Source organism: Ambystoma mexicanum, chromosome 3q, assembly GCF_040938575.1.
Source record: "Ambystoma mexicanum isolate Mex_15411 chromosome 3q, UKY_AmexF1_1, whole genome shotgun sequence".
Taxonomy (NCBI): Eukaryota; Metazoa; Chordata; class Amphibia; order Caudata; family Ambystomatidae; genus Ambystoma; species Ambystoma mexicanum.
In genome coordinates this window covers 753,868,977-753,888,853 of record NC_090926.1, presented here as the reverse complement: position 1 = coordinate 753,888,853, position 19,877 = coordinate 753,868,977, and the positions used below count along the sequence as shown (strand labels likewise).

The window sequence follows — 19,877 nt, the reverse complement described above, 5'->3', positions numbered from 1 at the left end:
ATGGGCGGCCAGACTGCTCCTCAAACGACCACAAAGAGACCACATCACACCAGCGCTGAAAATGCTACACTGGCTACCAATAAAAAAGCGAATCAAGTTCAAATCAATGTGCATAATGCACAGAGCAATCCACGGCCAAGGCACAGAGTTCCTAAGTGAAAATAAACGTACCCCGCCCAACAAGGCCACTCGCGCACTTCACCACACCGCCACAACAAACACATACATAACTCGCACCAACTGCACACGAGGACTCACATTGATCACACATTCACACCCAAGCTCAGCGCAGGTTGAAAACCGTACTGAAGCTGCCAACAGCACATCACCTTTCCCACTTTCCTACTCCCTCTTCACCCGATTAACCCCTGCCCCCGTCTTCTTGTTTGCAGATCCGCTTGAGCGCCTGGGAACCAATTCCGTTGGCGACGGTGCGTGGAACAAATACCTTTAACATTAACATATTTCGCATTTAGCCTGATTGTGCCAGATAACCATATTTCACGCCTTTTCTCCCGATATCTGGGAATCTCAAATCTAGGCGTGTTGTTTCTCAATTGACTGCCATTTTGTTACACCTAGGCCTTTTCTCCCACTACCTAGGAATCTCAAATCTAGGTGCGGTTTTCTCAATTGACTGCCATTGTTGTGAAACGTAGGGTTTTTCTCCCAATATCTAAGCATCTCCAATCTAAGTGTGTTCTCTCATTGCCTGCCATCTGCAAAACCTAAGCCCTCCTTTCACCCAGCAACCACTGAAAGAACCCCGGTAGCCAGGACACGCCCCAAATTAACTAGGAACCAGTCACCCTCTGTACATATCCAACTGTGCTGCCAAATTCCAACACATAGTACCCTGCCAGAGCCCCACCTAGACAGGCCATCCATATGTAGAGGAACACCAGAACCTAACCCACTAATTGGACAACCACTCAGAGGACATCCAGCTATCACACTGCAAACCAAACAAGGCCCCACAGACGGGCTACCGTCCCTGTAACCTCAATGCTTTAATAATCCTACTACCAAGGACCACAAACTGCCCAGACACAGAGTTGGACACCGCCAAAGAGAATCTGAATAAGGAACAAACTGAACAGATCCACACCCTCCCCTACTCCAGTAGAAACCGCAGTGAATACAGAACCCATCCCAACAAACAGTAAAGCCAACAGAACAACCATAAGAGAAAAGGAACAAGTTACTTAACTGTAACTGTTGTTCTCCAGCATGGGTCTGGCATGGATTCACATGCTCATGAATATTCCCCGTCGTCAGGCTGGGAATCCTCGGTAAAGAAAAAATCAGTATCAGTTTTGTTTCTGAGTCTTTCGTAGTAGTAACCAATCACTGATCTCTGCGTCATACTGACCACAGCCAATGACTGCCCTCTACCTAAGCCCCGCCTCTGGCAGCCATCTTCAGATTTGGTTGCACGTGAAGTGGCAGTATGACCAAGTGAAGAGCCGCAGAGGGGTAGGCGGGAGGGTTCGCATGTGAATCCATGCCAGACCCCTGCTGGAGAACAACAGTTACAGGTAAGTGGGGTCTGGCATGGATTCACATGCTCATGAATAAAGAATACATAGCAGTACACACATGCACAACCACGGGAGGTGGCAAAGGCTCAACATTAAGCATTACATCAAACTCAACATTAAGCAATTCTTACTCCTCACCAGGCTCACCTTAGGCGAACAGGTTGCGCAGCACTGCTTGGCCGACCCTGGACTCCTCCCTGGAATCCCGGTCGACGCAGTAGAATTTCGTGAAGGTGTGCGTCCACCTCCACGTAGCAGCCCTGCAGATGTCCAGCAAGGGCACACCAGATAGGAACGCCGTGGTAGCTGCGATCGCTCTGGTGGAATGGGCTCTCGGACGGCCAGGCAGCGGTCAGTTTGCCAACCGATGACAGTACATGATACAGCCGGAGAGCCATCTGGAAATGGAGGCCTTTGAGAGAGCCTTCCCCTGATTGACAGGTCCAAAGTTCACAAAAAGTTGTGACGTCTTCCGAAAACCCTTCGTGCGGTCCACGTAGAACGTCAGCGCTCTAGCCACATCCAGCGAGTGCAAAGTCCTTTCGGCCGGCGACGAAGGCGACGGGAAGAAAACAGGCAACACCAAGGGTTTGTTGAGGTGGAAGTCCGACGGCACCTTGGGCATGAAGGAGGGGTGCGTCCTGAGCACCACCCTCGTGTCGTGAAAAGTCAAGTACGGTGGCTTGCAGGAAAGGGCCTGGATCTCTCCCACTCGTCGTGCGGAGGTGATGGCCACAAGGAACGCTGTTTTCCACGACAAGAACTTCAACGGAGCCGAGTGCAGAGGCTCGAACGGAGGTCCCATGAGCTTGGTCAGCACCACGTTGAGCTCCCACGCCGGGGCGAGAGCCTTCACTGGCAGGAACGATCTGAACAGTCCCTTCATGAATTCTTTCACCAGACGATGAGACCACAAAGACGTCCGCCCCGTGGTTCTGGTGTATCGGGAGATCGCAGCAAGATGAATCTTGATGGACGCGCGAGCCAGTCCAGCCTTGGCAGTGTTCAGAAGGTACGGCAGTACTTGGGGGGCCGTAATCTGTAGAGGGTTAATCTTCTGTGCGTGGCACCAGACAGAGAACCTCTTCCATTTGTGTCCATAGCATTTAAGAGCTGAGGACGCCCTGGCCTTTGCAAGAACCTCTCTGCAGTCGGCCGGTATGTCGTATCCTCCAAACTCTAACGCTGCAGGAGCCAGGCCTGCAAGTTCAGCGACTTCGGGTCGTGATGGAGGATGGCACCTCCTTCCCTGGAGAGAAGATCCGCGTCCACTGGCAGCTTGATTGACGGGGACGCTGACAAGTCCAGAAGGTCCGGGAACCATATCTGCCTCGGCCACGCAGGTGCGACGAGGATCATCCTGCACCGTGACCTCTTGAGCTGGTTGATGAGCCGGATCAGCAATGGCAATGGAGGGAACGCGTATAGAAACAGGCCCTCCCAGGGGAACGGGAAAGCATCGCCCATGCTCCTCGGCTGGGGAAACCTGCTGGCGAACCTCCGGCACTTGGAGTTCGTCGCCGTCGCGAACAGATCGATCTGGGGAGTGCCCCACCGTCGGAAGAGGCGGTCCACTAGATCCTGTCGTAGTTCCCACTCGTGGCACGAGCGCAGCTCTCTGCTGAGCGAGTCGGCGATGGTGTTTTTTATCCCTGCCAGATGAAACGGCACCAGAAACATCCCTTGGGCGATGGCACAATGCCACAGGTCCTGCGCCTCCTTGGACAGGGCTGGGGATCTGGTACCGCCCTGCTTCCTGATGTAGAACATGGTGGTGGTGTTGTCGGTGAAGATCCTCACCACCTTGCCCTTGAGGGACGGAAGAAAAGACCTGAGGGCCCAAAACACTGCACAGAGCTCCAGGACGTTGATATGGAGGGACTTCTCCGTCGGGAGCCAAAGGCCTTTCGCATGCAGATTTTCGGTGTGCGCTCCCCACCCTTCCAGGGAGGTATCCGTGGTCACGGTCTCTTGGTGGTCGGGGGTCTGGAAGTCCACACCCGCCATCAGATGCGCGCGGGTGCCCCACCACCGGATTGCTCGCCGGAAACTTTCGTCGAGTGTGATCCTCTCCTCGAAGCTGCCCGTCCTCTGGATCCAACGCGTGTCCAGGAATTCCTGTAACGGGCGCATCCGAAGCCTGCACAGGCGGACGAGATAAATGCAAGAAGACATCATTCCGAGGAGGGATTTGATGGATCAACCTGGCCGCGTCGCAACCAGCATCCGCTGTACCTTGCCCAAGATGGCCCTCGTCCTTTCCTCCGACGTAGAGGCCAGAAGCGACACTGTGTCGAGCTTCGCTCCCAGAAACAGTGCGACTTGCGAGGGCACCAGGTGGGACTTGGCGTAGTTTATGGAGAATCCCAGGTCCGTGAGTAGTTGGACGGTCCTTGCCGTGTGCTCCACGGCGAGCTCCTTCGTCTTTGCGCGGATGAGCCAGTCGTCCAGGTAGGGGTAGACGTGGATCCCCTCTCGGCGCAGCTGCGCCGCCACCGGTGCGAGGCACTTGGTGAACACCCTGGGTGCCGACCTCAAACCGAAGGGAAGGGCTTTGAACTGGTAGTGACGCCCTTGGACCACGAACCTGAGAAACTTTCGGTGCCCCTTTAGGATGGGGATATGGAAGTAGGCATCCTCCAAATCCAACGACGACAGGAAATCGCCCTTCTCCAGCTGACCCAGGACGTGTTGGAGGGTGACCATCCGGAAATTCTGTGCCTTGATGAATTTGTTCAGTCGTCATAGGTCCAGGATGGGATACCATCCTCCTGTCTTCTTCTTCACGAGGAAGTATCTTGAGTAAACTCCGGAGCCCCGAAGCCTCTTTGGGACGAGCTCGATGGCGCCCTTCTTGAGCATCGCCTTTACCTCCAAGAGAAGTTGAGGGACGTGATGTTCCTTCCTGGCCACAGGGGGAACGCGCGGGCACTTCTTTAGAAACTCAAGCGCGTGACCCTGAGCTAGGGCGTCCAGCACCCAACGGTCGGTGGAGATGGACTCCCACACGCTGACGAAGCTCGCCAGCCGGCCTCCCACCGGGGTGCTTCGGTGGGGGCCCGACCCCGCGGCCGGTTCAGTCCTGCTTCGACGAGGCTTTGTCGCCTTGCCCTCCCTGGCGACGACGACGGGGTCCGCCTGACCTGCCTCGTCCCCTGTAAGCTTCCTGTGACGACGAGTGGGCCGCTTGACGGTAGGTGGAAAATCCGCCGCTGGAACCTTTGGAGGCACCCTGTTTGCCTCCGCCGCTCCGAAATGGTGGCCGCCGTTGCTGGAGAACCCCCAGAGCCCGGGCCGTCTCCGTGTCCGCCTTGAAGGCTTGAAGGGAATCGTCCACTGTTTTACCAAACAGGTTGTTTCCGTCAAACGGCATGTCCAAGACTCTGGTCTGCACGTCCTGACGGAAGTCCGTAGCCCTGAGCCATCCACGCCGCCTAAGGCACACACCCTTGCCCAACTGGCGGAATCCAGTGTCCGCGATGTCCGTCGCAATCGTAATGGCGTGGTCCGACGCCACCTCTCCTTCCTGCAAGATCTCTAGGGCTTCCGCCCTCTTGTCGTCCGGTAGGAAGTCCAACAGGGGGGCTAGTTTGTACCACAACTCCCTGTCATAGCGGGCTACGATAGCCAAGGCGTTGGCAGCCTCAATCGTCGTCGCTGCCGACAAGATGACTCTGCGTCCCATTGTGTCCAATTTCTTACCCTCGCCGTCTGGCGGGGTGGTCGACGTAGAGGCCGCGCCCTCCCCACTTTCTTCCTGGCTGCCGCAGAGACGACCGAGTCCGGGGTCGGCTGTGCCCGGAGGCACAAGGGGGCCGCGTCGGGACCCTGTACTTCTTCTCGTACCGATCCCTTCTAGCCGGCGTCGTGGATGGGTTCTTGAGGAGAGCGAGGCCCTCATCCCAAATATCGTCCAGTAGAGGTATAGCGAGGACCGTCTTCCTCTTGGCCTCGCGACGTTGATAAAGGAAACCTTCCTTCTTCTCTTCTGGGCAGAGCTGCAAAAGCTCGGATGCCCTGGCGATCATGGAGTGAAACGATCCAATCTCGTCGGGCGGGGAAGCCCGGGTGGGAGGTGACGACGGGAGATCCTCGTCGTAAACCTCGTCGTCCGTACCCGTCGCGGCCGTGTCAGTCCCCGTATCATCCCCACGTGTCGTGGACGGGGAGGAGGGCTGAACAGGGCGCGATGGCTGAAAAGGAGGTGGAGGATGAATCCTTCTTCTCTTAGGGGGAGGGCTCCCAGAAGGGCCTGGTTCCGGGTCCCCCGTCGGGAGCGGTTCCTCCATCGGTGGTAACGGCAGTCTCGTCCTTATCTCACAGCATAAGGACTGTATAGCCAACAAAATGGCCGCCGAGTTATCTTGCGGCACTGGTAGAGGGGAGTCCGACGGCCGGTCAGCAGCCCCGTCGGCACCCTCGACGTTCTCGTCGTCTCCTACGTCGGGGTCCCTCCCGACGGGCTGGTGGTCTTCCACGCCAACGTCGTGGCTTAAGACTTCGATCAGCTCCTCCTCAGAGGTTGAGGCTGAATCCACGACAACCTCCTGCCCCCCTTTTTCCTCTCCGTCGGAGGTTTCACGGGGGTCATGTTGATGGGCAAGAAAGAGGACTCCCTCCGCGGTGGCAGGGAGACTCTGGGCCCCGAGGTCGCCACCACTGGTGTAGCCTCCACAGGCTGAGCCAGGGCCGCCGCTACTGTCTCGATAGATGCCTTGGCCGGATGGATTAAGGCTTTCACCACCCTAGGTGCGCTCACCGCTTACTCCTTGGGGGTGGGTCACAGCCTCGCTCCCCCTCCGATGGGGCCTTCGAGCTCGACCGGGGTCTCTCCAGGAGCTTCACCGGGTGCTCGGCCTTCCTCTGACCCGAGCCAGAGCGTTGGCTCGTGGTTGATGGCGCCGGGGAGGATGCGCCCTGCCTGGCGCCCGTAGAACCCGACCGTTCGGCGCTCCCGGTGCTAGCGGACTCGCGGTGCTTGGCCTTCTGTTGGACCCCCGTCGCCGGGCGCCCTCAAAGGTCTTAGAAGACCGCTCGGATTTCTTCTTCTTCTTCTCACCCGACGGGCTCTTTCCTTCCAGCCAGTTGGCGAGACGTTGATGGCGGTCCTTCATGGTCCGCTCCGACATATTGCCGCAAAACGCACAGTCCTTCTCCACGTGCGTCTTGTCCTCATGTAGGCAGTAAAGGCAAAGGGAGTGTTCGTCCTCCTTAAAGACATTCTGAAGCTGGCATCCAGGGCAGACCCTGAACAGCTTTCCGGGCGTCGAGCTTCCCTTCTCCTGGGCCATGTCCGAGATGGGCCTGAGAAACTTCTGGAATCCTCCAAAAGTGTGGCTCGACGAAATCTTCACCCTTGAGGGGCGTAGACGAATCCAACACGGGTCCCCGTTAATCGGATGAAGAGACGGTGGAGCTTGAGGCTCTTTGACCGAAAAAAAGAGACATTTTTCTGAGAAAAAACGTGAAAAAAAGCACTAACGCTCGAGAGCAATAGCACGAGGATCCCAACACTTGAACGTGCGGTAAAAATCTGAAGATGGCTGCCAGAGGCGGGGCTTAGGTAGAGGGCAGTCATTGGCTGTGGTCAGTATGACGCAGAGATCAGTGATTGGTTACTACTACGAAAGACAGATCAGAAACGAAACTGATACTGATTTTTTCTTTACCGAGGATTCCCAGCCTGACGACGGGGAATATTCATGAGCATGTGAATCCATGCCAGACCCCATGCTGGAGAAATCCCTATATCTTACAGAGTACTTCGCAACAACCACAACACTGACACTCCGTCACTGACGGATCCAGACACGCTGAAAATAAACTGGAACCCTGCAAAAATAAAGAGGACCTCAGAAGAGAAAGTTACATAACCAAAGTCCTCACTCAGTACATCACAAAAACACAAGGGCACCGCCAGCAACTCCATCAAAACCTACAAGACTATGAAAGCAAGGGAGTGAACGAGCACTATAAAGCTAACAGAGCTAATACAGGTCACATAACCACATTCCACCTGGCCCCACACCCACAAGGTCCTCGCACCCAGTAGCACCATGCCCTTTGGGGAGAATCTGTTGCTTGCAGGGAAACAGAATCCCCAGGGCAAATAGGATTCTGGCGAAGCCAATCAATGCCCATGATGAAAATGTCATATTTAGCTAGTGAACCAATTAGGCCCACAGGGGCCTTTGCATCCAGGACTGTATTTCTGCACAGTGTATCCAAACTGGTCACAAATAAGCTTTAAGTAAGGGAAGCAATACAGAACAAATGTTTTCATTGGCTCCGCTTAGTAAGGGGCTGTCATTTTTTTACAGAGGGAGCAGATTGTACACTGTTTCAGGACCTCAAACCCGGGGGACGATAAATTGGACTCTATTGAGATAAGGCTTTGAGACACTTATGTGACTTGGGGCATTTTGAACACTTCATTTGGTTAACCCCCTTGAAAGCAGTGCAATCACAGTGAGCCCATACTCCTGGGGTACAAAGCCACGGGGAGTTTATTGACTGGAGCAAATGCAGCCCCACTAGGATTAAGGTCTGTTGGGCCTTTTCCACACACGGCCTAATTTAGTCTAGGAATTCACCACATTGTGTAAAGAAGTTATTCGACTGCTAAGAGCATCTTGCTTCATTTCATTTTACTGTGCCTGTCTGTAAGGGATTGGCTACGTATTATTTTAAATGTGTGCTTTATTGTGAAAACGTTGTTGGTGTTAAGCAGAAATAAAGTTATTTCTATGAAACAGAAGACTTCATCAACCCAACCATCTACCTAACAGACCACTTTAACGACAAAGCAGACTTCTCGGATCACCAACCGATCTACGACAACCACACAGAAGCACTCCAACTAAACAAACTTAAGACAAAAGGAGCAAAAAACAAACCTACCCACATCAAAAAGATCCATTGCAACCTAATCAACGCCAGAGCAATATCCAAGCATGTCACAGAGATTTAAGACCTCCTATGTGACGGATGTATCAGCATCTTATTCATAACCGAAACATGGCTAGACGACAATTAGAAAATGACACTCCATAACTGCCTCCCCAATAACTTAAAGTGCTCACAAGCAAACAGGAAAAACAAAAACAGGGAGGAGGACTGGCGATGGCATACAAGGAACACCTCAAAATTGAAACTGAAGAACCGCTAACAATCGAAAACTGCAAATCCATAATCCTTTGCCTAACAGCAAACCCAAAGACAAACCTCAAATTCATCCTGGTATACAGATCACCGACTTACGATGCAACCTTCGTGGATGCCTTCACTGAAAGCATCACCAAACTAGTCAGAGAGCAGGAACACCTGATAATCCTTGGAGACTTCAACATCTGGTTTGATGAAGACACCATTAACGCACAGAAAACACTAGCCAAACCACTCAGGACAATGAAACTACATCAGCGAGTCAAAAGAGCAACTCACGCTGCGGGACATACACTAGACGCAATAGTCGGCAACAAAAACCTCATAAGCATGGCGCCACTAATACAGATCCTCTGAAGCAACCACCTAATCAACCCCTTTGTGATCACGCTGGCTTGCCACATCAACAACCAAACAACCAGAAAAAATGCTGACTATCATGAAACAAAACTGGAAGACCATTAAAAAAAGAGCAACATAGTAGAACTACTGCAAACAAACCACCAGCAACGACTCTGGGTGAAGCTGACCTGGACAGAAAAGCAGAACTACTGCACAAATTGATCACCAGAACAATAAACAAGATCTCCAAGGAAAAGCCTTTCACCCCATCGCGCACAAGAGCAACAGCAAAATGGTTTACCCCGCTACTCCGTGCCATGAAAAGCAAAAAACAGGAAGCTTGAACTAGAATGGAGAAAAAAAAAAGACACGGTGAAGATATTACAATTCCAACGACATATTCACTCATACAAAAAGGAAATCGGTAAGGCCAAAGAGAAATACTACGACAAAAGAATCACCAAAGCTGCAAACACCCAAAAGAACTGTTTAAAATCAAACTAAATGAAAAACACCCCATGATGCAGCAACACACCAATGCCTTCACTGAAATTATGCAACAACCTCTCAGACGACTTCAAAATCAGCACCATCCTGCAAATCATACAAAGCAGACCAACCAACTACAACATGCAACCTACTCAGCCATCCGAGAATCGCTGGAAAAAACTCTGAAGCTTCACCCAAATATCAGCGGAGACATTTGTCAATCTGGTAAGCAACAGAAACCAAACTGGCTCCCCCGTGGATCCTTGCCCATCAGAAATACACAAATCAATCCTCACACAAGGAACACCAATGGAATACTAGAGAAACCTCAGCAGGAAAAGTGGAGGACCTCTCCAACTACAGACCCATCTCAAACATCCCGTACCCAGCGAAACTACTCCAAACATACATCTACAGGATAACACAAGAATTCACAGAAGAACACACACTACTGGATCACGCACAAGTAGACTTCAGACCAATGAGAGGAACGGAGACGACACTGCTCTCAATCTGGGATCGATCTAAAGACTAATGCAGACTCAGACAAAAGCACAGTTCTAATACTTAAAGATCCCTTCGATGCATTTGACAATCAACCATGACATCCTAGTTGGGAGATTGGAAGAAATAGGAATCACTGACCTAGCCCTACTATGGATAAAATCCATCCTAACAAACAGACCAGAAACTGCATTGATCAAATCTTTCAAATCAACCCCTAGAGAATCCCCCTGTGGAGTACCACAAGGATCCTCCTTATCCCCATTGCTTTTCAAAATATGCCTGCAGCCCCTTATCAAGCTCATTAAAGAAACATGGCCTCACAGGGCAACTATTCTGATGACACACAAAGTCTACAAAATACAAGATACACAGGAGGGAAACAACGTTGGAAGAATGCCTACAAGAACTCTACAGCTGGATAAATGCCAACAGCCTCAAAACTCAAACCAGGCAAAACAGAAATAATGATCATATCCAAAAGCGGTGAAAAAAATTACTACATGCCATGGCCAACAGGACTTGGAAGAGCACTGACTCCATCAATGATAGTAAAAAACTTGAGCGTCTTGATGGACAATGAACATGAGCCACAAGTAAACGCCATAATCAAGAAATGTTTCTTCGTCCTACACACGGTAAAAAGATCCTACCATTCTTTCACCCACAAAACACCATTATCGCACTCATGTCCAGAGTAGACTACGCCAACAGCCTATAACTAGGAATGCCAGAACAACTGTTAAAGAAACTTTAGAGCATCCAAAACGCTATCACAAAAATAACACATTACCCCAGTGCTGAAAATGCTACACTGGTTACCAATTAAACAGTGAATAAAGTTCAAAACAATGTGCATAAAGCACAGAACAATCCACGGCTAAGAAGTAGAGTTCCTAAATGAGAAAATAACCGTTGTCTACCGTCCGACAAGACCACTCAAATCAAGCAACGACATTCGCATGGAACCAAAACTATACAATGAAAGAACATTCAGAGGGTCATCTTTTTCTCACCTGGCAGCAATAACCTGGCATGACATACCAAAAAACATACGCAACACAAGAGATCACACAACTACTCAACTTGGCTGTTTGCTCCAGAACAAGAAGGAAACTACTAGGAAGCATGCACCCAGCATGGCCCTAACTTAATCTTCCCTAACCGGAGGGTGGGGGAGTACACCCCAACAACCCATGTTCACATAGGACACTTGGGTAGGTAAGGACACTTGGGTAGGTAGGAACCCCCCAATGGACGGGCAGGGTGTGACCAGAACCCTTTATCGCAATCATCACCAACCCAGGTTAGGGAACACGCCAGCATTAGCAAGGTAGACATACCACTAGAGTAACAGAGGAAAACTGCCACTCTTCAACATGCCCGCCAACTAAGTAGACAAACTACCACACCAAACACACAGGCTAATCATAGATGTTAAGCACAGAACCACAAAGACAAAGAGGTAAGGAAAAACTGCTAACCCAACTCTAAAACCTCAACTTTCTGCATGCACTTCTCATATAGATACTCACACAACCACATCTCTGCACAGCAATATACGCACCCACTTCACCACACTACAACAGACTAACACAACAGCACATGGGCAGTCGCACCGACCCGCACACCGCGCTTAAGCTCAATGAACGGTGCAAACCGAACCGAAGTTGCCAACAGGAAATCACAACTCTCACTTTCCTTTCACCACTACACCCTAGTAACACGACCCACTCCCCCCCCCCCTTTTTCACACCCTCCTTTTCAGATCTGTCAGAGCGCCTGTGGACAACTCCAGTGGTGGAAGCGCGATACAAAACAGATGGTTTACTTACTGAGAGGCCTCTGAAATACAGGTCATCGTGGGCTCATGGCAAGATATATTGCACTACTGCTTCACTTAAGAAAATTAAGGCTAGCCTCAAAAGTGACTACAAATGCATCACATTCATTTTGTCTACCAAAAACACTCAGTTCGGTCAGTTCCTATGGAGTCCCCTTCAAATCTCCCTCCACCTTAAATAGCAAGTGCTACTTGAAATAAAATGGATTGTTCTTTAAGAGTCACAGGTTTTGCACAAAGCTCAATTTTTAGTATAATACAGCCATCTCAAATTGTGCCAAAAAGGAAAATTTCAATTCAAGTGTATCTTGTGATGGATCCCAGAAAGAAGTTCCCTTGAGCAAGTGACTTCTTTAGATTATTATGCTAAGAGCCGACATGGAATCAGCCTCACCTAAACGCTTTAATTTACTGAAGTAGCTCATTGGGTCTCATTTGAGGTTGAGTGTCAGTTGTAGCACAAAGGACGTAAACAGGAAAGCATGCAGGAGGTGGAGGCAGCCCCTTGGTTGGGTGCCTTTACAATATAATTAGGGTATTTGGAGATTGGTGACTGCATGATGAGGGAGAAGTAGTGGGATACAGATAATATATGGGCATAGCAAAAGTCCTAGAGTTACAATGATTTTTTATTATACATATTGATATTTACATATCAGTATAATTGTAGTTGGACATCACAATGGAGAAAGTTATGACGAGTGGGGTAGTGAGTTGTTAAGGGTGGTTTCACACGTGAACCTATCACCGTAATTAAACTAAGTAAATGTTATGCGTAAGTAACTTTCTTTTTTATCATGATTCTTGAACATATGTCTATGTTACGTATAGGCTAGCAAGTGTCACCTTTTAAGAGACGAGCTACAGGTAGACACTGTGCTGAATAATATCGCTTGTCTCATGCCAGCCTCCCCATTTTGTTTCAGAGTCAAGACAAACAATGTAGGTCTGTAGCTCCATGCTACAGCTGCATGTATACCTTAAAAGGTCCTGTTGATGCTATGCCTCTTCTTGAAGGTGCCCATGGCATGGCCATCAACGGTTTTCCTGCAATTTGGTATAAAATGCATGCAAGGCATAGGGTCTTTTCCTTAAAAAAAAAGTCTCAGGCATTACAAATCGCACCCTTGCTTCCATTGACCTCTCTGTACTGAACAAAATGTTAAGGCATATAGCCATCATGTTCATGAGGGCAATGAAGATCCTCCCTGCATCTCACTGCTTTATACCCTACAATGTTCTCAGGCCTAATCAATATTAGGTTACTTGATACCTGTCTGGTGTCATACTGCCATGGTTATATGCAGTAAGGCAAGTGTATTGCTAAACAAGCCACTTTATGGATACCTGTATGCACAGTCTTGGTATTTCTTGTTCTCTTTCGTTGCAAGCACGTTTACGGTCGGTACTACCACTTACACAAACAATCCCTACCATTCATTGTTGCATTTATGACCCATGACAGTTTTGAAAGTTGAATGGAGATTGTATACAAAGATCTCCAAAAGTTGTCTGGATGGAGGAAATACTTTTTAATTTTTTTGTCTTGGTAGAAAATGGCTTTCATGCAGATTACGTACATGGATGATTTAAGGGTCATCAACACCAGAAGATTTAGGATGACCGTAGTGCTACATTTATCATGCATGTGCCCTCTCCAACATGCGAGGTGCAACTAATTCTATGCTCACTTAGGGAAATAGGTCTTCGGGTAATCCTCAACGATGGTGATATTTGGCCATTTCAACACAAGCAACGTCCTTGGGTCTGTTTTCAAGTGTCATTCAACTATTTCAACAACTGTAAACAACTGGACATATTCTTAAGCGTTCCAATGATAGAAGAGGTATGCATGACCCTATTCACGTGTTGAACTGTAGAAATGGATTATGGAATTGTAGAATTACCTCTCATCCAAAGGCAAGCAATAGCCCTTCCTAGATATCAAGCCTCTAGCAATGTGCTCTTCTGCATGGGGTTAAATGGGTATTTTCTCTTATGCACTGCAAACAGCAGTCTGCTTCTGGGCAACTCTTTGCAGCCAGTTGTCATGGTATGGGTAGATGCATATTATCAGCCACCCAGACTGGCTGCTACTACTGGCAGGGATTTTGTGAAGAATCTTGTTGCTGAATTTATCCAGATGGGAGTGCTTCGAATTCTCGCTGTGCTTTGTATGTATGGAGTAGTGGACATATGCTTTCATCTCACTTTTGTAACTCAAGGGTTATCTCCTGTAAGATTAGCATGCTTCCAAATCTCAATTCCTTAGTGATCTAGTGTAACATCTGCCAGAGTGTCATCTTTTTGGGGGAACAAGATGTGTCAAATACACAGTGGCTGCTGTAAATGTTGCAAAGCCTGCAAGGCTCTTAATCAAAAGTGTCGACTTCCTCCATTAGTTGGGTGGCCTATTTGGGGCCTTGCCTGTTTTACTCCTGAAATCGTGAATAGTTTCTTGCAAAAAACGATGAAGTAAAGGTCACAAAATCCAGCACCCAGAGGTCTACACATCTTCTCACACTCCCTCCATGTGGGGTGTCTTGATCAAAGGGTTCCACAAGACTTTAAGGGGGCTGCCAGTTTAACTACATCTTTCTCCTTTGCAGCTTTGCTGGGTGCTCCTGTGCATTTGCTGTCTGGCATCTGATCTGCACCATACCCCCAGACACTTCACGGTTTAACACCGTCCGTTGAGACTTGGCGTCATAGGCAATAGTCTTTGTTGGTGCAACTTGACAGGTCAATGTTAGTGCTAAATAAATATCAATTGGTGGCTTTGTGAAGTTGCCCAGTCCCAGAAGACAACCAATCTGGTTCAAGGATTTCCATTAGAAATCTCCTCTGCTGCATCTTTCCTGCCAACAGGTCTTATATTTACTTCACTCTCAGTATGAGGTATTGTTAGAGAGCAGGCCGAGTTGGAAACAGTCACATTGTTAATGTTTCTGCCCTGGATTGGTATCTCATCTAGTCGCATTGCTATAAAACATTACATGCCATGCCAGAAAACATGTCTGACTTGAGTATCTTGAACATCTGGATTTTCAATAGAGCAAAACTAGCTGGGAAGCAACAGAGTGCTCAACAGTAGGGAGGAAGGTTACAATATGAAGTTAATCCTGCTGGTATCCCACACCAGTGCCTGACAAGATGTTCACTGGAGTGGAGTTTTATTTCTTTCCTGATCAGCAGAAGGAAAAATGTTGTTTCAGATTCTAGTTACAGAAAAGGAGGCTTGTGTTTGAGGTTGTCTTCTTTTTGTTACATTTTTCGCTTTTCAGTTTGGGGCGGGTGGCAATTGACGATCTGCCACCATCCCCATCCCTCTGGAGATGGGGAGTTTGCTAGGATGCAGCCTTGGTTGCCACTGCTTTTACATAATTAGGGTAGCCCAGTGAAACTCCTGTAAGATGTGCGTTATTTGGTCAAACGTATTTCCTCCTTTGATGACCAAGCTGTGGTGTGATGCATGGCTTTCAACTAGCGCAGGGTGGCAGCAGAGACGCCAGCGTGGAGGGCCTTGCCACCATTCGCTGGTAGAGGACAGGGGGGCTTGATCTTTCGGGCCCTGAAGTCTAAGATTGGGATAAAAGGCCTGATCTTGCACAGATGAACGGGTTGGGACCTGGGAAATGTGGCTCTCGATGGAAAGGTCATCATTGATAGTGAAACAGATTGATTTAATACTGGTGAATCTGTCAAAATTATTCTGTTTGGCAGATTTTATTTTGTGTTTGACTAGGAGTGGTTGCCAAAGAGAATGAAACTGGTCTATGTGCGGTTCATCTTCAAATAGGTTATGGACATACAGGTTGGAGAGTTTAAAAATCATATCCAGGGAGAACATGGCCTCTTATTACAAAGTGGCAGTGTGTGTGTCCAAATGAAATAAGACATTTCGATATTTGCAGAGTTTTTGGCTTTAAAACATCTTTTTCACTCTGAAGCCTCTTGCAGGGTATAAGACACTTTTGCTATGACACTCTTGACTCATCTTGAAGCTTCTCAGTGTTAAACGTCCAATGGTTACTTCCTAGGTTTGCTCTTTATTACAGATACATACATACCCCAGAATAGACGGGTCATGATATTTTTTTCAAAATGTCAAGGATGATTCTGATACCAACCAGTACATGTAATTATACCTACTTAGCAGATAATGCAAACATCTGAATCTATTACATACCCATGCCGCAAAAGGGTCTGTGAATTAGAAAATATTGAGAGTGCAAGTTCTGGTCACTACAAGGGTCTGCACTTCAATCAATCGGGCAAACCTCAGAAGATCAGGCAATTAATCAGGGGGAGGGAAGTTTTAATCATATTATGTGCTGCTGGTTTGGGTATCAATATTGGCTGCTTACAAGAGCGAAGGGAATTCTGGCAAGATAGCAGAAGAATTCCAATATCCTCCATCTATGCCGGAAATGGTAAACTCACCAAGGTGTTGGCCGGACATCATCCCTGAAATCGATACGATGGTCCTGTTTGAAGAGAATGAAGATGTGACGATGATGCCCAGTTCCTTTTGCTGGGAAAGGAGGAAAATAGTGACAAACCTCCTCTCCGGACAAAATCTGGTTCCCTGGGATGTTTCCCCTGCATGAAAAGAGATGCAATGAGACATCTGATTCAGAAAAGCAGCTGCAGACTGGCAGAGGCCACACAAAGAAAAACAGACCTCCCATGGCACTCGTAGAAGCCAGTGCAGACATAACTAACAATGACTGTTTTATACATCAACCCACAACTCTGTTTACCCAAGTGTCAAACCTGTTGCATCTTTGGTACTCAAATCAGTCAGCACAGACTAGAATCAGCAACACCTGAGGACCAAACATGAACGCCACAGCACTCACACCATTATATGCAGAGGACTATAACTGATCCCAGTGGGTCAACCATGAACACTAGAGCCAGTGCATATAGTGCTAGCACTGGGCAGATGAACCCACCTGTCCAGTATTCCCAAGTAGTCCAATACACTGACATTACCCAGAGAGAGCAGAAAGAACCAGCAGTGACCCCAGTTGGTGAAAACTTTATCTCATAGTACTTCCACCAATCAGAGTGGGCAGAACTAGTAACCGTTTCAAAGGTTTAAAGACGGAATCTACATTCCCATGGACACTCGCAACAGCCATTGCACATGCTTGCACTAACCCCAGAGAAGAAAGGGGACCATATTATTAAGAGTAGTCCCACACACTGAACTTGGCCCACCATAGCACTCCGCTAAGGCAAGGTAGACAGAACTAGCAGTGACCCTCTGGGCCTAAACCTGAAGCAGCATCCAGCAATGCAATAAATGCTTCTACAGTTAGCTGGTGCATACAGGCTTTGCTGTGACCCCCAGCTGGTAACGCAGGACACCCCCAACCCACAGTTTAATACTTACACCAGCCAGTGCACATATTCCAAATGAGTTTCTCGCAGGTGTCCATCTATATACAAAAGAGAAAACACAGCTCAGAAGAAACAGTGCAGACTGCCCACTTGTGTGGCGAGAGCTCAAGTTCTGGGTTAAGACAAAAGTACTCCTGATGTATAGTCATCCGAGCACAAGTAGCAGCATTCATCCCATGAGACATTTTAAAGGGATTCTTAAATATTTAAATTGTGTCATTTTCTAAAAAGGACTAGTTCTCAAAAATATTGTACACAGTCAACTATAGACTTTTGCTTGTAAAAATCAATTTCTACATTCAACTAATATCAAAATGGTGTCTTTGCGAAAGATGTTTTGGAGGTAATTCTGCAGGTTGGTTAAAAAAACGGAAAAATGCAAAATGTACATATTATATGGAATTATTTTCAGTTTGGAAATATTTGTATATTTTCTTTAAAAGGATGGGTGTGTTTTTCAAAAATAATTCTGGCCATTCTTTTTAATTTCAATATTTGAACAATATTGAAAAAATTGCTATGCAAATAGGTACACCCACCATCTCTGAATAGCATACAAAGAAAGCCCTCCCCATTTACTTTAAATTCATCATTCCCTTGTAGATGAAAAAGGACAGAACTCCTAAATGTACTGCATCAGCTTGAATATTTTTCCTCCCCCTTTACTTGAGCCTCCTGGTAGTGATATGGAAAGCTCACATCAATTTCTATGCTTGCTATATCCTGACGGGGCTCTCCAGATCCGTTCTAAATTATTTTAACTTTGGAGCCCTGTGTATATCGGGATGATTGCGTTTTTAACATTCACAACTTGTCTCCATGACCCAGTTTCTTAGCAATACAAGTCCTTGTGGGTATCCCCAAAACATGCTTATTCAGTACGGTCCTCTCCCTCTTTTTCCAGGTTAAGGATGACACCCACTGAGCATTGCTGGTAAAATGAAAGGATGCTCCAAAAGCCTGTCATCAGGCTCAAATCCCCAACATTGTTGCCACATGCACTGGATTGGACGGGACAGTCCTGCAGTGGTATGCCTACTACCTATCCAAAGGACACTAATTCATCAAGATGGGCATCGACAGATCCCGCCGCAGCCCAGAAACCTGCAGAGTTCCACAAGGCTCCATCCTCTTCCCGGCCATCTTCAGCCTCTATTTGGAACCTAGGGGAGGGCCAACACTGATGTCAAGATAGACCAATACCCAGATGAGACAGAGCTTTACCTTAAGATCAACTGCATTAATGACATCTATCAATTCAAGCACTCTCTCTCATATCCAACCCTGGATGTCTACGATGTTGAGGGCCTGAAGCTCAACCCAGACAATTGCTGAATGTATTCTCCTAGGGAACCCCACCAAGCATGTTCAATTCCTGAATTAGCTGACTGGCATGAAGCCTAGCGGACCCATGCCTCAGCTCTTACCCTGTGCAAAATCTCTGCTTTACCAGTGACTTTCCTCTCATTCAAAACACACATCTCCAAGAAGACACAAACAGAATGGTACCACATCGTGTTTCTCAACAAAGTCTAGCCTTTCATCACCACCCAGAGTTTCAGAACAATAGAATAGACCAGGGTCATCCCTCATCTAGAGGGAGGCAACTCCCTACTCGTAGAAGTTCCAGATGCCAGTTTGGCCCCTATAAAAGCCATCCAGCACACCTCATCACATGACTAAGAAAAGTCAACCAGATCAACCTCAACCTCAAAGAGATCCACTGTCAAAAACAGATAACAAGCCTTTTCTTGTTACGCAACCTGTCTCTGGAATACGTTATCTGGACAGATGAGACTGGTCCCCTCTATCCTACACTAAGGACTTGAAGACCTACTCTCCAAAGAACACCTCTTCAAGCTCAGATTACTCCACTTAACCCTACTTATGTCCCACCTCCAACCCCAGAGTTCATCCCACTCTCCCTGCCATTCCATCCACTTCTATTGGCCCTGCACCCCACTTGTAACCACTGAGGTGCATCCCCTATGTACAAAGCTGTTGCTCACCTGCCAGGTTTGATATGATATGATAGGTTATTTATAACGCGCTTAATACCCAGAGGTTTCTAAGCGCGCACCTGGGAATCGAACCTGTGTTGCTCTGTGTCGTCTTGCTTCTAAGGCGAGCACGTTGCCGCTGAGCTATCCTCCCGAGACTTGTTTGCACTTTAAAAAACATATAGCGCATAACATATTCACCTTAAGTTTATTTGCTGCTCTCAGACTCTAGGACATACAACTTCTATGCTACCATCTTAAGCATGGTTTCAAACTTAATTTCTGTGTCTGTTTGTGAAGAGCATCAAGGGATGGGCTTGGCATTCTGTCAAGTCCATTTCTCTCCTTGTGTGTGCCCCATTCTTGTCGCAAATCCCAGGCGGGTTTACATGAAACTGCCTTATTCTGCGCTGCTTTTCAAGCCACTCAGGCTATAACCTTTCTAACTCAATCAGGCTATCTAGTGCCATATCAGTTGCAATTCAATTGCGGGTAGATCGCACTCTCTGCTTCTACCAGATGGGTCTCATCACATTTGTGGATTCAAAATAGACCACATTATGAACTTCTGACAGAGTGGCTTGC

The 19,877-nt window shown here is 48.0% G+C and overlaps 1 protein-coding gene across 2 annotated transcripts in view; it reads right to left on the bottom strand.

The window, feature by feature from the left end:
- Window positions 1-19,877, bottom strand: part of MRPL38 (mitochondrial ribosomal protein L38) — a 220,218-nt gene that overhangs the window by 21,406 nt on the left and 178,935 nt on the right. For both annotated transcript variants that reach the window (XM_069654736.1, XM_069654737.1), the window contains 2 exons: window positions 17,285-17,330; window positions 16,327-16,485 (listed from right to left, as the gene is read on the bottom strand). In XM_069654736.1, coding sequence (XP_069510837.1) covers window positions 16,327-16,485; window positions 17,285-17,330 — 205 coding nt within the window. The remainder of the gene's footprint in view (window positions 1-16,326; window positions 16,486-17,284; window positions 17,331-19,877) is intronic.